The sequence below is a fragment of the Sus scrofa genome, chromosome 3 (assembly GCF_054392235.1).
Source record: "Sus scrofa isolate SSC_HxYL_T2T_F1_AM1 chromosome 3, Sscrofa_HxYL_maternal_Yorkshire_Landrace_v2.0, whole genome shotgun sequence".
Lineage (NCBI taxonomy): Eukaryota > Metazoa > Chordata > Mammalia > Artiodactyla > Suidae > Sus > Sus scrofa.
The window spans coordinates 83,347,143-83,363,331 of NC_139385.1; the positions used below are offsets into that span (position 1 = coordinate 83,347,143).

The 16,189-nt window shown below is 49.5% G+C and overlaps 1 protein-coding gene across 34 annotated transcripts in view; it reads right to left on the bottom strand.

Moving 5' to 3' along the window:
• Positions 1-16,189, bottom strand: part of DYSF (dysferlin) — a 227,193-nt gene that overhangs the window by 155,535 nt on the left and 55,469 nt on the right. For all 34 annotated transcript variants that reach the window (XR_014841703.1, XR_014841702.1, XR_014841704.1 and 31 more), the window contains 8 exons: positions 15,782-15,993; positions 13,669-13,797; positions 13,201-13,263; positions 12,218-12,268; positions 9,240-9,270; positions 8,559-8,674; positions 3,854-3,980; positions 1,829-1,932 (listed from right to left, as the gene is read on the bottom strand). Coding sequence is in view for 30 of the 34 variants with exons in the window: in XM_085018953.1 (XP_084875079.1) it covers positions 1,829-1,932; positions 3,854-3,980; positions 8,559-8,674; positions 9,240-9,270; positions 12,218-12,268; positions 13,201-13,263; positions 13,669-13,797; positions 15,782-15,993 (833 nt within the window). In the remaining 4 variants the exon portion in view is untranslated. The remainder of the gene's footprint in view (positions 1-1,828; positions 1,933-3,853; positions 3,981-8,558; positions 8,675-9,239; positions 9,271-12,217; positions 12,269-13,200; positions 13,264-13,668; positions 13,798-15,781; positions 15,994-16,189) is intronic.

Here is a 16,189-nt window from a genome sequence, read left to right on the forward strand (position 1 = left end):
AGGGAGGGTGCAGCCCCCAGCCTGCCAGCTCCCCAAGGTCAGTATGAAGCTCAGAGGCGCCTCTGCAGGGTTCCAAGAACAGGGGCAGCGGCTTCGCCCTCCTGATAACATCATTCCACCCGTTCCAGTATTTCCTCCAATCTCTGCTTTGATGTTACAGAGTAAATGAGATCATGCTATTTCCCCGGAGAAACAGATGCTAACAAATATTGGAATGCAACGGAAAATGGGCTCTAGGAGAGCCAGGCATGGGGCCGCGCAAAGCCCCGAGGACTGAGCTAGCACTTCAGCCCTGTGGGGAGGACAGAAGTTGGACCTTGAAAGCTACAACACCCTTGGGGGTGGGGGTGGGGGGCGAGAACAGGAAGGACCCAGCATTGCACCGTCCTGGGCAAAGGCTAGAGGTAAGACCCCAGGACAGGTGAGAGGACACACAAGCACCATGCCGGCTGTGCAGTTTGAACCTGAGAGGGAGCAAGTGGGGCTAGAACTCGCTGAACTCTGCTCTCCAAGTGGGCTGCAGAGCTGGGTCTGCCCAGGAGGGGGTGCTATGTTCCCATTCACACAAAGACTGTAGCTGCTCACATTGGCCATGGAGATGAGGCGAGAAAGTGAGGCTACGTGAGACCTGGTCAACCACGTTGTGCGGTTTGAACTTTGTGATACAGACAGGGCTGTGTTTTATGCTAAATATGACCGAGGCTTTCTATGGGGAGAGCCTGGACAAGAGAATGGAGCCAAGGCTGTTGCGTGGCCCTGGGGAGAAATGGAAGTGGCTAGAGACATAGAGAGAGAAAAGAACACCCCGGGGTTTTTGAAGGCAAGAGATAGGTGTGGCATGCATGATGCAGGAAGATCCAAAAAGTGGGAAGGATCAAGGCAGGCCCACATTTTCCACCTTTGATGGTGGTACCTGGTTAGGATGGAAGCTTCTGGAAGTGGGGCAGGCTAGGGTGGAAGCTGACTCCTTTAAAGGGTCAGAGGGGCAGCACATAGAGATGTGCAGAGGCACCGGTAGGAATCAGAGTTAAATAGAGCCGTGGATCCCTCTGTGGAGAGGTAATGGTTCTGGGTGTGGCAGAGGCTGTGGGGAAGAGCCTGTAGGGCGGGCAAAGCCATCCTAGGGTGGGATGGAGGGAGGGGCCCCGGCAGAAATCAAGAAGGACTGGAACCTGCCTCTGGGCAGGAAGGTGAGCTGCAAAGAAAGGTGTACGATCCTTAAGGCCCTCATCCGAGTGGCCTTTCTCTGCCCAACACCTGCCACAACTGTTTAAAGAAAATCATTTTTTTTTTTTTCAGGGCCGCACCCATGGCACATGGAGGTTCCCAGGCTAGGGGTCAAATCGGAGCGGTAGCCACCGGCCTACGCCAGAGCCACAGCAACGCGGGATCCGAGCCACGTCTGCAACCTACACCACAGCTCACAGCAACGCCGGATCCTTAACTCACTAAGTAAGGCTAGGGAATGAACCCACATCCTCATGGATGCTAGTCGGGTTCATAAACTGCTGAGCCACGACAGGAACTCCGTATTGCATACTTTTTAAAGTCTCCCTATCTTTATGGCTTCACATTGGGTTTCCTTACTATTTCTTACCAGCCCCCAATATTCCTCTATCCACCGTCCATACACCCTCTTCATGTCCACCTGGCAGACCTGTCCTCATGCGTGTGCACGGCCACCTGCAGAAAGCCAGACCTGGGGTCTCACCCCGTGTCCCATGATCAGCCCACCTCCCCGTGCACATGCCTCTGATGGGGGCCCTGCGTGCACCCATCTACAGCTGTCACCCTCCCACGAGAACTCTCTGCTTCCCTTGCTCCTTACCATTTTCCCCGCAAAGCTGACTTCCATGAAGGGATCCACCAAGTTCTTCTTGTTACTCTCAAACCCAAAGATCTGCTTCACATTGTCCATCACGGCATCATCCACTGAGGAGAAGGACACATGGGTCACTGCCTGCCTGCTCTCCCACCTTCATTTTTTTTTTTTTTTAATTTTTGTCTCTTGTCCTTTTTTAGGGCCACACCTGCAGCATGTGGAGGTTCCCAGGCTAGGGGTCTAATCGGAGCTGTAGCCGCAGGCCTATACCACAGCCACAGCAACACCAGATCCGAGCCACATCTGCGACTGACAGCACAGCTCACAGCCGGATCCTTAACCCGCTGAGCGAGGCCATGGAGGCCATGGAGTGAACCCGCAACCTCACAGTTCCTAGTCAGATTTGTTAACCACTTAGCCACGATGGGAAGTCCTCTTGTATGTATCTTTAAACAACATTACAGAGAATTCCACATAAGCCCCTTGACCTTGAGCGAAGCATCTTTCTTTCCCCAGTCCCCTTTGGAAGCTCACCAGCCTCATTTCTGCCAAGTTTCAACCTACAAATGTAGAATGTTCTAAGCCTGTATTTTAATACCCAATTAATAAAAACTTATTTAAAGGTTTTCCCCATGACTTTGATTCAGTTAAACTCGTACAGAAGGAACATATTTATTGGTGTCATTAGTCAAAGCAGAAACGTTCAATTATTAGCTTCACGCAAAACTTGTAAACAGGGACCCAGGTAGCCATGGATCACTTGTTCTCACTGACTCTACTACAGACAGCACCAGGCTTAATTATGCTAATATATGCTCCAAATTACTGGCTCATAGCTGTGGCAAGAGAACCTCCTGGGAGCCCATTCTTTTATCTTTTTTTGTTTTGTTTTGTTTTCTTTTCTTTTTGGCTGTACCCATGGTAACATGGAAGTTTCCAGGCCAAGCACTGAACTCAAGCCACAGCAGTGACCAGAGCCACAGCAGTAAAAATGCTGGATCCTTAACTGCTAGGCCACCAGGGAACTCCATGGAGCTTTTTTAAAACTACAAGTGTGTGAGCCCCACCCCAAACCATGCTGATCTGAAACACTGGAGGAAGGGCCCAGCATCTGCACTTCCTTAAAGCTTCCCAGATGATATAATGTGCAACCTGGGTTGACACCCATGACTCCAGAATAGTCACCATAATTCGCCCAGCATTTACCGGGCACACAGGGTATGGCTAGGACAGGGCTAGTCACTGTAAGAAACCAGCAGCGGCTGAGGTAGCCTTCCTGGGATGATGAGGACATGGCCACAGCTGGGTGACACGCTGTCCCAGCTGGCCAGGGAATGAGGAATTTCCTGGGATGTGGGACTTTTAGTGCTAAAACCAGGACAGTTCCAGGCAAACTGGACATACACTGGTCATCTGCGGAGACACTGAGCCCTTTTCTTTTTTTTCCCTTTTTGTCTTTTCTAGGGCCGCTTCCCGCAGCATATGGAGGGTCCCAGGCTAGGGGTCTAATTGGAGCTGTAGCTGCTGGCCTACGCCAGAGCCACAGCAACACGGGATCCGAGCCACATCTACAATCTGCACCACAGCTCACAGCAAAGCCGGATCCTTAACCCACTGAGCAAGGCCATGGATCAAACCCACAACCCCATGGTTCCTAGTTGGATTCGTTAACCACTGAGCCACGACAGGAACTCCCCGACACCGAGCCCTTCTAACATTTCAATCTCTGTGACTCCAGCAGCACTGATACTACTTGGCACTAATTCTGAGTGCTCTTCAGTTACTAAGAACAGTAAAAACCCTCGCGACACCTCAAGGGTGTGAGGCGTCCCAGAGGCAGTGGGGGGAGAGCTGGGCTGGGGTGGATCTAGTAGACTCTCTAGGTGCAGAATCCAGGCCCGGGATGGGGGGGGGAGGGGAAGGGCAGGGAGGGAGCAAAGGGCCAGCCCCCCCATCTCCTTCCCCCAGGGAGCTGAGGTGCCCAGGCCGGGGTCCCCCATCACAGTCACCCAGCGAGAGCACCAGACTCACTCTGCGGTAAGTCCTCCGCCCTGAAGACCTTCAGGCAGAAGTTCGCTCCACGGAGGGCCACGCCCGTCGGCCTGAGCAGGTTGCCTTCGATGTCCTCCTTGTCCTCAGAGGGGTCTTTCCTCTCCAGCTACAACACAACCAAATATGATTCCTTAACGCGCTTTGGAGTACAGTGTTTTCCTTGCCTTTTCTGAGAGCTCCACCAACACACTTGTTAACCATCTGTCAGGCACTGCAAAAGAAAGACCGTGTTTTTTTGCCATCACTTTACTGCGGTGTTTTGCATTCTGGCTGTGTATTCAAATATAATCATGTTGTGTTAATAAAAAAAAATGGGGAGTTCCCATTGCGGCTCAGTGGGTTAAGGACCTGCCATTGTTTCCGTGAGGATGTAGGTTCCATCCCTGGCTTTGCTCAGTGGGTTAAGGATCTGGCCTGGCCACAACCTTCGGCATAGATAACAGGTGTGGCTCGGGTCTAGTGTTGCCATGGCTATGGCATAGGCTGCAGCTTCAGCTCCAATTCAACCCCTGGCCTGGGAACTTCCATATGCCACGAGTATGGCCACAAAAAGAAAAAAAATGGTGCATCTTGAAGAAAGGCAGATCTTGCCCTACCACTTCCTAGCGTGTGACCTCTGGCAGGTTTCTTACCCTGAGACTCTGCTTCCTCGTTTGAACAGTGAGGACAATGACACTGACCTCATGGGCTGTGGGAGGATCGACTTCAATAACACGTAAATGCACATGGTACTGGCAGACACTCAAGAACCGTAGTCTCTGTCTCACTCCACCCATTAAAAAATAGTGCAGAAGTGACAGAGGTCTAGGCCAGCCACTGTCTTCCATAACAGCTGTTCATTCACCCAATAAGTATTCACTGGGTGACTACTAAGTGTCCAAAGCGTGCTGAGGGGCAAGGGCTGCAGCAGTGAACAGGTGGACTAGGGGCCTGCCCCCTTGGGGCTCGCCATCTCACAGAGAAAGCAGACCTTTAAGGAAATGAATGTGACAGCGTATGTTGAGTATTATGATTAAAATAATAATAAGAAAAATAACATTGATAGATTTTATACATTGTCATTTCATCCTGATAGCAAGACCCTGAAGCAGTGGGTCTCAAACCTGGCTGTACATTAGAAACTGGAGAATTGGTGTCTTCTGAGCACTGCCGGACATCTCAACCAAAATGTAGATTCGGGTTCAAAAAGTCTGGGGAGGAGCCCAAGACTCTGCATTTTACCAAGTACCCAGGCCATGCCCATACTGCTGGTCCACAGATGATGCTCTGGGTGCAAGGCCCTGGAATATTCAGCTTTACAGATTTTTCACATGGGCTGGATGCCGAGCTGGTGGATTTAGAGAGAACAGAGCACGGAGGGCTCATAACTATATTGAGGGGAGGGAGGGAACAGGGTTGGTGGGCTCCAGCTGTGAGACTTGGATGACGGGATCCAAGCAAAGGCAGTAACTCAAGCAGAGCAAAGGCTGACCTGCTGGTTTGAGGAACAGAAGCTCCAGATGCTGCACTTTGGCAAGTGGGGGGCAGAGGGATGGGGAGAGGTCACGCCCAGCATCAGGCCACGCCCAACAGCCCACGCCTTGGAAAGCCGCCTGGACTAGCCTCCCTCAGGCCACACGTCGGAACCTGCCTTGGAATCTGCGCAGCAAAATTCTCCATCCCAGAATGGCTCATCTCACACAGTGTCCACCCAGGAATCAGTGCTGTGCTGATTTTCCCCAACTCACTTCTGAAGAAGACAACCATCTCCTCTGCTTTCAGTCACCGTAACATGGTTACAACAAGCACTAACTGAGCACCTACTGAATACAACCTGTCCTAGGTGAGAGGGGAGATAAAACAGTTCATACTTAACTATATTGTCCCTGACCTCAAGAAACTGACAGAGATGGTCACATAAACTAACCAAGCTGACAAAACCCAAGGTAGCAACTGAAAGGAAAGAGCAATAAATTTCCCAGGCAGACAAGGCAGGCTTCATGGGGGAAGCAGCACCTGAACTGGGGCATGAAGAATACACTGGCTTTTGGTAGGCACAGAGAGAGAAGGCATCCTGACAGGTGAAAAGGCAGGGAGATGGATGGAGGGGCATTCTGGAAAGGGTCACGCTGTCCGGTGTGGTCCCTGCACGGGGTCTGTGGAGGGATGTCCCAGCAAGTGGCACTCACGGCAAAATCAGATGGAGGCCAAATGTTCATGGGCCAGGAATGCCATGCTAAGGATTTTGGACTTCATCCTGAAAGCAACTAGGAGATGGGGTGGGTCACTGGCAGTTTTTTAAGAAGAGACTCACAGGATTGTACCTGAGTTTAAAGAAATGATCTGTGGGCGTTCCCGTCGTGGCGCAGTGGTTTACGAATCCAACTAGGAACCATGAGGTTGCAGGTTCGATCCCTGGCCTTGCTCAGTGGGTTAAGGATCCGGCGTTGCCTTGAGCTGTGGTGTAGGTTGCAGACACGACTCGGATCCCGCGTTGCTGTGGCTCTGGTGTAGGCTGGAAGCTACAGCTCCGATTGGACCCCTAGCCTGGGAACCTCCATATGCTGCAGCAGTGGCCCAAGAAATGGCAAAAAGACAAAAAAAAAAAAAAAAAAGAAATGATCTGCATGATACTGTGGGGCTAAGTGGAAGTACAGCAGCTGGACCTACATCTTCATTCACACAGAGGCCCCGGTAAGGCATGATGGGAGCCTGACCTCGGACTCTGGTCCTGGGATGGAAAAGAGGAAACCCATGCACTTGAGTTTTTCATGACAACAACACGGGCCAACTGTGTGCACATGGACTGCCAGGTTTGGATTGAGGGATCAGGAATGATGTTTGGGGGCCTGGCTTGGGGGACAAAGTGGGGATGAGTGCCCTTTCCCAAGATGTCACCTAACATGGGATGGGGAACAGGTGTGAGGAGTGGGCAGAGAATGACACTGGGTTTCCATGTCTGACATTAGAGGAGCCCAAGGGCTGAGGCTAATGTGCTTTGCTACAAGGTGACTAGAACTGGAGCTCCAAAGATCCAGGCTGGAGATCAGAGGTTTGACTTAGGAAACTCCGGAAACCGTCTCCTCCATGGCGAGGGAAAAGAGGCAGGCAGCAGAAGTTTATTGAGTCATGGAATTTGGGGCTTCCATTTTTTTTAAAAAGGGGAAAAGAATAAGGGGAGTCACAAATGCTAGGGGAGGAGAGAGTTTCAAATTAAGATGTGGGCTCTAGGAGTTCCTGCTGTGGCACAAGGGGATCAATGGCTTCTCTGCAGCACCAGGATGCAGGTTGGATGCCCTGCCTGGCTTGGATCTGATCCCTGGCCCAGGAACTCCATATGCTGTGGGGTGGCCAAAAAAGAAAAAGAAAAGGAAATGCATTTTTAAAAAAAGATGTGGGCTCTGGAAACAAACGCTGTGCATCAACAGAGCAGATAAATGAGAGAAGAGCTCTTAGGACCTGACAAGGGGTGATCCTTAAGAAGTGGATTCAAGGAAGGAGGCAGTGGAAGGAGCACTGAGAAGGTAAAGGAACACAGCCAGTAAAGGACTGGAGAAAAGAGACACATTTCAAGACTCTGGTGGCTCTGGAAGGAAGGGGAAAGCAGTTGGAGATAAGGGGTGGGGAGAAACAGTGAAGGCATGAGAGTTTTAAGATCAGGAGGGGCCTGGCACAGACCAGAGGGCAGGAGCCAGAGAAGACTGGAAGAGCAGGCTGAGCAGGTGGAGGCAGAGAGGAGGAAGAGGGGTGCTGAGGACCGGGCAGGTAGATACATATGTACATACAATGGAATATTAGCCATAAAAAGTGAAATAATGCCATTTGCAGCAATATGGATGGACCTCGAGATTATCATACTTAGTGAAGAAAGCCAAAGACAAACATCATATGATATCACCTGTATGTGGAATCTTAAAAAAAAAAAAAAAATTACACAAATGAACTTATTTACAAGACAGAAATAGACACAGAAAACAAACTTATGATTACCAAAGAGGAAAGGAGGGGAGGGATAAATTAGGAGCTTGGCATTTACATACACACATTATTATATATAAAAGAGATAAGCAACAAAGACCTACTGCAAAGCACAGGGGACTATGTTCAATAACTTGTAAAAATCTACAAGGGAAACGAATCTGAAGACCATATATATTAGCACAACATTATAAATCAACTATCCTTCAATAAAAATAAAAATTTCAAATTTAAAAAAATGTTAAATAAAAAAGGAAATCTGTCTGCCTATATCTAATCAACCCCTCTCTTCTCCCCACAACCACTTTCCAGATCTCACTCTTCTCCCCAAACTTAGAGATGGTGACACGTTCCCAACTCTAAATGGCTTTCTCATCCTTACCACCTCCAACCTATAACTTTACTTCAGAAGTAAAGTTACCAGAAAAGCTGATAATGATATATTCTTAGGTGAACAAATTCAAACTACAGTATAAAGAGAATGACCTCATTTTTGCACAGGAAAGAAAAATACACGTATACCCTTCTGGGAGAAAATGCTAGAAGGTATTCATAACAGCTCTCTGGTAGAATTACGGGTGACTCCTTTCTTATTTGTACTTTCCACGTGTTTCACATTTCTCAACGTCGCCATCTCATCATTATTCTTTTAAATCAGAAAAAAACTAAAGTTGGTTTTTGGTTTGTTCATGCAGAGCTGCTGTGGGGAACGAGGGAAGGTACTCACAGGGGCCTCGTCTCCAGGGCCCAGCACGCAAAGGCTGGCTTTCAGGTAGCCTCTGGCCCCAGCAGAGAAGTCGTCTGGGTCCGAGAGCAGCAGCCACTTCCTGAGATAGGCGTGTCCTAGGAGAGACCGCATCCTTGGTGATTGAGCATCGGAGGGACCCAAGGCAGCAGCCACATCTGGGAGCCTGGGGCGGACTCCGCTGTGAGAGGAGGGACACCCGCACACGGCGGAGGGACTCAAATTTTAGCATCAAAGGTACATGGAGTGTTCATCCGGGTCCACGTCAGAAATGTTAACAGAAACCCCTATCAGAGGCTGCCAGAGCCAGACCCCATCTTCCTCCCCCTCAGGAAGTGACCAGATCAGAGCAGAAACCGGGTGCAGAGAAATCCTAAGCTGTCCTCCAGATGTGCCGTTCTGACTGGGGTGACATCAGTCTCCTGCAACCCTTGCGTGCGGCCTTCCAGACTTAGCACCTTCGCTGGGCGGAGACCCACCTGAGGGTTTGATCGGCCTGGGGACCCGTTCCTCATTTCTGCAGCCTCACCTCCCAGATCAAACCCCATCTCTAAATACGAAAATCCCCAAGAAGGAAAGATGCGTGTCCCAAACGGGTGCCCCCACCGAGCCTGCGGAACCCGATTGCAAGGATCTGCCCCGAGGAACGAGAGGGCGACTCACGGGGTTCCCGGTAGATGCTGCCCACGTCCATCTGAAATCAAACAGGAAGCACACGTCACACTCCTGCCCCAGGGTGTTAAATAAAGTATGATGTATGACATCATGTTTTGAAGAGCATCTGGAGATGTGGGGAAGTGGTTATCATCTGACGTTGCATGGAAAGCAAGTGGGATACACTTTTTTTTTTTCTTTTTGTCTTTTTGCTATTTCTTGGGCTGCTCACGCAGCACATGGAGGTTCCCAGGCTAGGGGTCGAATCGGAGCTGTAGCCACCAGCCTATGCCAGAGCCACAGCAACGCGGGATCCGAGCCACGTCTGCAACCTACACCACAGCTCACAGCAACGCCGGATCATCAACCCACTGAGAAAGGCCAGGGATCGAACCCGAAACCTCATGGTTCCTATTCGGATTTGTTAACCACTGCGCCACGACGGGAACTCCCTTGATGGAAGTTTGGTAAAGTATATCTACACATAGAAAAAAACAGAGTGAAGAAAACACACACAGAATGGTAACTATACTATCTCTAGCTGGTAGCTTTGGGTGGTTTTTATTTTATTTTTATCCTTTCCTATATTTTATTATTTTCTTATTTCTTTCTTTATTTTCTTTTTACATCCGCACCCGCCGGCATGTGGAGGGTGCCAGGCTAGGGGTCCAATCGGAGCTGTACCCGCCGGCCTGCACCACAGCCGCAGCAACGCCAGATCCGAGCTGCATCTGCGACTTGCACCACAGCTCAGGGCAACGCCGGATCCTTAATCCACTGAGCAAGGCCAGGGATCGAACCTGCCACCTCACGGTTCCCAGTAGGATTAGTTTCCACTTTGCTATGAGGGGGAACTCCTATGTCGGGTTCTTAACTCCTATTTTATAGTTTTCTACAAAAATCACATATGAGTTGGATGTGGATGGTAGGGGAGGTGAGGCATGGGAGGGATGCACGACACTTTCCACTCAATTTTGCTATGAACCTAAAATTGCTCTTAAAAATACCAATTCTTTTTAAATTATGGATTTGTTTTTATGATTATTAAAAAGTACCTCTGGGTTCTCAGAATAATATTAGAGACTAAAAACATAAGATCCCATTTGTTCTAGGATGACTCAAGCTCAAGCCTATTCTTCAAAAAAAAAAAAAAAAAAAATGCTTCTCCGGAAAAAAAAATAGACTCTGGCTTCTATCTTGTGACTAATTCCTAGGGAAGGGGCCATAATTTGTTTGGCCAGCAGGAGAAGGGTGACATAAACCTGTGCCCACCCTTTCCATTTGATAAATGTTTGAAGATTCAAAATGAGAAAATCAAGAAGAATGACGTTAAAACAGCATTTGTGAAGGTCTCCGTTACTAGATGCCTTTACTCTGTGTCATCCTCTGTCTTCAGTTAAGGTCCTTCTCAGTGGACTGTTCACCTCTGCACGTCTGGGACAAATGAGGGGGTAGGCTCCCCCTCTCTGCACTGCCCCCCACCTGATCACCCTGGACGCCACATCTGGATTCCACTCTCAACCCAGCGGCACTCGGGGCACAGAGCACTGGCAACGTGCTGGCCCAAGATGATCAGAATTAGGAGGAGGGCTGCCTAAACTCAGGTCTCACGCTGCCCTCCCAAGATGCAAAGACAAAAGCAAATTAAAAATAAGAAGCTAGAGTTCCTGTTGTGGCTCATTGGGTTAAGAACCCAACATAGGCGTTCCCGTCGTGGCTCAGTGGTAACGAACCCAACTAGTATCCCTGAGGACACAGGTTCAATCCCTGGCCTCACTCAGTGGACTAACAATTTGGCATTGCTGTGAGCTGTGGTGTTGGATCCCACGTCGCTGTGGCTATGGCTGTGGCAGACGCCGGCAGCTGCAGCTCTGATTTGACCCCTAACCTGGGAACCTCCATATGCCACAGGTGTGGCCGTAAAAAAAAAAAAAAAACAAAAAACAAAAAACAAAAGAAAAATAAGCTGACTTCCCCCTGTTAGAAACAAGGGGAAAGATGCCCCTCTCCTCTCCATCAGAACATTTTTCTTAGAAAACTTGTCAATGTCAGGACTTTCTCAATCTGTCTGAAATGAAATCAAATAAGTCTTTCATCAGTTTTATGCCCCAGGAGTGTCCTTCTCAAGGCTCTCCCATCTCTGAGAAGGAAAGGGCCTACCTTAACCAAATTGGGAAAACGACCTCCTATCATAAAAATGCAAGCTTGGAGTTCTCATCATGGCGCATCAGAAACGAATCCGACTAGGAACCATGAGGTTGCAGGTTCGATCCCTGGCCTTGCTCAGTGGGTTAAGGATCCAGCGTTGCCATGAGCTGTGGTGTAGATCACAGACGTGACTCAGATCTGGCATTGCTGTGGCTGCGGCATAGGACCCCCAGCCTGGGAACCTCCATATGCCATGGGTACAGCCCTAAAAAGCAAAATAAATAAATACATACATACATACATATAAATAAGAACGCAAGCTTGTTTTCTGTTTCTCTTGTGGATAAAATCAATAAACAAATACGGATGGTTGCCCCAAAAACCAGGTAAAATCAGGATGACCTAGGTGTGACCAAGGATGCTGTTTAGTCCACTAACTTGGGCACTAGTTATTATTTATCTTGAGAACATGTATGGAATAGGTTGTGTCTGCCACTAACTTGGGCACTAGTTATTAGTCTTGAGAACATGTATGGAAGGGCTTGTGTCTGCTTCCCTCTATACCAGGTTTCATTCTGTCTTTGCAGCCATTTAGCAGATGGCTTGTGCTATGCATTATATTCTGGCTTAATGCTTATTCAGGAGCAAAAGTGCTTTCTTCTCTATAAGTGGAAAGGATTTCTGGGTTAGGAGATCTTGTTTTGTTTTCTTCATTGTATTTCCCCGACACAGACCAAGACAGACAGTCTCTCTGGAATGCCAACCCTGCCCATCAGCCAGAACCTGCACTAAAGTGGACAGACGAACACTGATGGCTGTCAAAGAAAATAAACCATTACCCGGAACTCCCCGATGAGAGCGTCTGTCCTGAGGGAACGGGAGTCCACCACCTGCAAGATAAATTCAAAGTCTCATTCACAAGGAACTGTTGGCCCAGACAGGGCCCTGCCCAACTGCGCTTCCCTCCCAGATAATGAGAGAACCCGCACTCCGACAGCACCTGCTCTACTCCAGATCCTGCTCCAAGCAAGGTTTCACCCTCACCTAAAACCCACAAGTAGGTGCTATTATTACACCATTCTACAGACGAAGAAACTGAGGCACAAAGCCATCACTTGTATGGAGTCACACCACCCCTACGTGGCATGGGCAGGACTGGAATTCAACCCATTTGGTTCCAGAGCCCACACTTTTAACTACAAACTTTCAGAGGAAAGGAGGGAAGAGCTGAGGTCCAGAGTAAGGGAATCTTGGCCTGAATCAGGCACATAGACAAACACAATAAGATGTAAATCAAAGGTCCGTGGAGTTCCCGTCGTGGCGCAACAGAAACAAATCTGACTAGGAAGCATGAAGTTTCAGGTTCGATCCCTGGCCTTGCTTAGTGGCTTCAGGATCCGGCGTGGCTGTGAGCTGTGGTGTAGGTCGCAGACGAGGCTCGGATCCTGCGTTGCTGTGGCTCTGGCATAGGCCGGCAGCTACAGCTCCAATTAGACCCCTAGCCTGGGAACCTCCATGTGCCTCGGGTGCAGCCCTAAAAAGCCAAAACAAAAACAAAGACAAAAGCAAAGGTCCACAGCAAGACCGAGTTCAGGACGCTGGCCTGAGCAGTGGGGACCCCACTTGGCTAACACCCGAATCCAAGCTCTGAAAGCATTCCTGGGACCAGGTGGGTGAGGCTGGGAGCTGCTCCCCGTCACTTCAGCACTCTTCTAGGCTTCACACACACACACAACACACACACACACACACACTCACACATACACTCACACACGCACACATACACAGAGCCCACAGAGGGCCTTCAGTGGCTGCTACATACCGTGATGAAGATGGGCTCATTAAACAGCTCCGCAGGAGAGTCAAACACATTGAAGAAAAGAGTCTGTTGGTTCAGGATAAAAAGGGGAACAAGTGACATCCCACTGAGCACAGGCCGGGAGAGGGCCAGCTACCACCCAGCTCCCAGATCTGGTCCACACAGCAAGCGGGCAGTGGGCTCAGCCAGCACTAGGGTCTGGGGATTCGACTTCACAGAGGTGGTCCCCTCAGGGCCAGGGTGGGTGGCCAGCCCCACGGGATGACGGGGATGTGGAGCGGGGGAGCCTGAGGCAGGAGGACGAGCAGGAGCCCTCTCTCCAGTTCCTCAGATGCCCCATTCGGGACCTGGCCAGCTCTCCACCCCACGCTAGCGCCACATGCAAACACTGGAGGGACGGCCAGGCAGCTGCTGTGAGCTCCCCATTTGGAAGGCCCATCGGGGTCCTGGCCCTAACCCAGGGTCTCCCACCTCGTTGAAGAGGGGGCTGTTTCCCTTGTGGATCCGAGTCCGCTTGGTCTGCCCGGCAGCGGTGACCTTGACCACAGGCTTGATGTTCACCCCCGGCAGCTGGCGTCCCTCGATCACCTGGACCCTGATCTGAAAGCCAGGAGGGGCATGAGCAGGAGGAGGGGGGAGCAGTCAGGCACCCACCCCCCACCTGAGAGAGTCAGAAACCTCAGGGACCACCCTCACTGCCAGGTATTAAAAAGGAAGTAGGGGCGTTCCCTCTGTGGCATTGTGAGTTAAGGATCTGGTATGCCGCAGCCGCAGGCATAGGTCCATGGCCTGGGAATTTCCATATGCCATGGGTGTGGCCAATAAATAAATAAGTAAAAAGGAATTAGGAAAAACTTTGTAAGAACAATATTTTCCTTGCATCTGTAAAATCCCATGGTTCCGCAAAAGAACTGCCAGGCTGCCAGCTTTAAATCCTGGTGCTAGGCTGAGGATCCAGCCCCCAGTCAGTTCATGCACAAGCCTCACTTCAAACCCCTTGATGCTGACATTTTTGAGGGGCCTGAATATTCTTCACTGACAGTTCCCTCAGGGGTCAAAGTTACGTAGTGGCGTAACCCCACTTTACTATTATATAGTATAAGATGCAAGACAGAAGGTCTCACATTCTGAGAAATGAGTTTTCTTCATTGAACTTTAAGTAGATGAAGGTTTCAAGAGCATCCATGCTTCCACATTTAGGCCAAATATTTTTAAATATTAAATTTTAAAATATCACAACTTTCATGAGAAGTTCCCATTGTGGCTCAGTGGTTAATGAATCCAACTAGGAACCATGAGGTTGCGGGTTTGATCCCTGGCCTCACTCAGTTGGGTTAAGGATCCGGTGTTGCCGTGAGCTGTGGTGTAGGTTGCAGATGCGGCTCGGATCCCTCATTGCTGTGACTCTGGCGTAGGCTGGCAGCTACAGCTCCGATTCGACCCCTAGCCTGGGAACTTCCATATGCCACAGGAGCAGCCCTAGAAAAGGAAAAAAAAATTTTTTTTTCATGAAAAAATAAGGTGTTTACTGGTTCTAATTTCTAATCAGTAGTTATTGCTTTATTAAGCAAATTTTTCTAATAGCGTGCTATAGAAGAAAGAATACATCATCAATAGCAATGGGAAGGGGGGGATGAGTGATTTTTTTATTCTCTTCATTGTAGAGTATTTCCCAAGTTTTCTACCAAAAAAACATGTATTAATTTTCTAAGGAGAAAAAAATAAGAACACATCTTTGTGAATAATAAAAATAAGTTAGAATTTTGTCTCTTAGGCAAACATAGTAGTTATAACTAGAACTTTTGTTTAAATTACCACAATTTAAAACTGAAATATATTTTTATAATTCACAGCATTTAATAAATGAATGTTTCCTGTTTTTAATTTTAACTAGTTCTGAAGAGTTAAATATCACTAAATGCAATGATGTCGAAATAGAAATTTCTGTAGAAAAGAAAAAGAGTAAACAAAGGCCCCAATTCAAAGGCAAATCACATGGGATAGATTTTTGGATAAGAATATGTCAAAGGGTTAATGTTAATTGCTCTAGTCTGTGAAGAGCTTGAACAAATTCAAATTGTACATGACCTTCAGAAAAACCATGGCTCTATGTAAGAAAAGGGATAGAGGCAGATAAAAAGATGTAGGCAGAGCTTCTCAGATCTGGGGATCTTGTTCAGATGCAGATTCTGATTCAGTGGGTCGGAGGTGGGCCTAAGATCCTGCCTTTCTACCATGCTCCTGGGTGACGCCCATGCTGCTGGTCCAAGGAGCACACTCTGAGCAGCACAGTGCTGGCTGGCTAGGTGAACTCTGGCTGGGAAAACAGGCAACAGCTACAGGGATGCTGACTCGGCGGTGACCCCTCCCTCACCCCGGTTTTTTAAGTGCAAAACCACAGGCTGGGCACAGGCTTTTTCCAGAGGCCCCAAGGCATGGACTCCCTGTCTAGCATTTGCCCAGGATCCAGAGAAACCAGATCCCCACCCAGGACTGCCCTTAAGGACCTTCCCGTGGTTGGACAGACGGGTGGGCACTGACTCAACAGCAGTGGCTGCTGCCTGAAGGAAGGGACCCCGGTCACCTGGAAGTCCTGAGGTTTGTCCGACAGCGGCTTTCTGGGCGCGGGCGTGCTTCTCCTCCTTCTCCCCCCTGGTCGGTGGTGGGGAGGATGGGAAGGTGGCTTCTTTGGGGTGATGGGGGCCCCTGGACCCGGAGTTCCGCTCTGGTCCGGGAATGGCTCGGCCTCGTCTCCCGTCAGCCCCTGGTCCTCCGTGTCCTCCTCTCCTCCTGTGTCTGGAGGAGCGTGTGCTGATGAGGTTCGGTCCCTCCGGCCCAGCCCCCGGGTTCAGCCCAGCTGATGGGGGATCCGAAGGCCCAGCACCCACCTCCCCTGCCCGTCTCTTTCCCCACCCGTCAGCCCAGATGGATGCGGAGGATGAAGAGGAGCTTCCAACAGCTGAAACGTGAGGGTGATCAGTCCAGTTAGTCA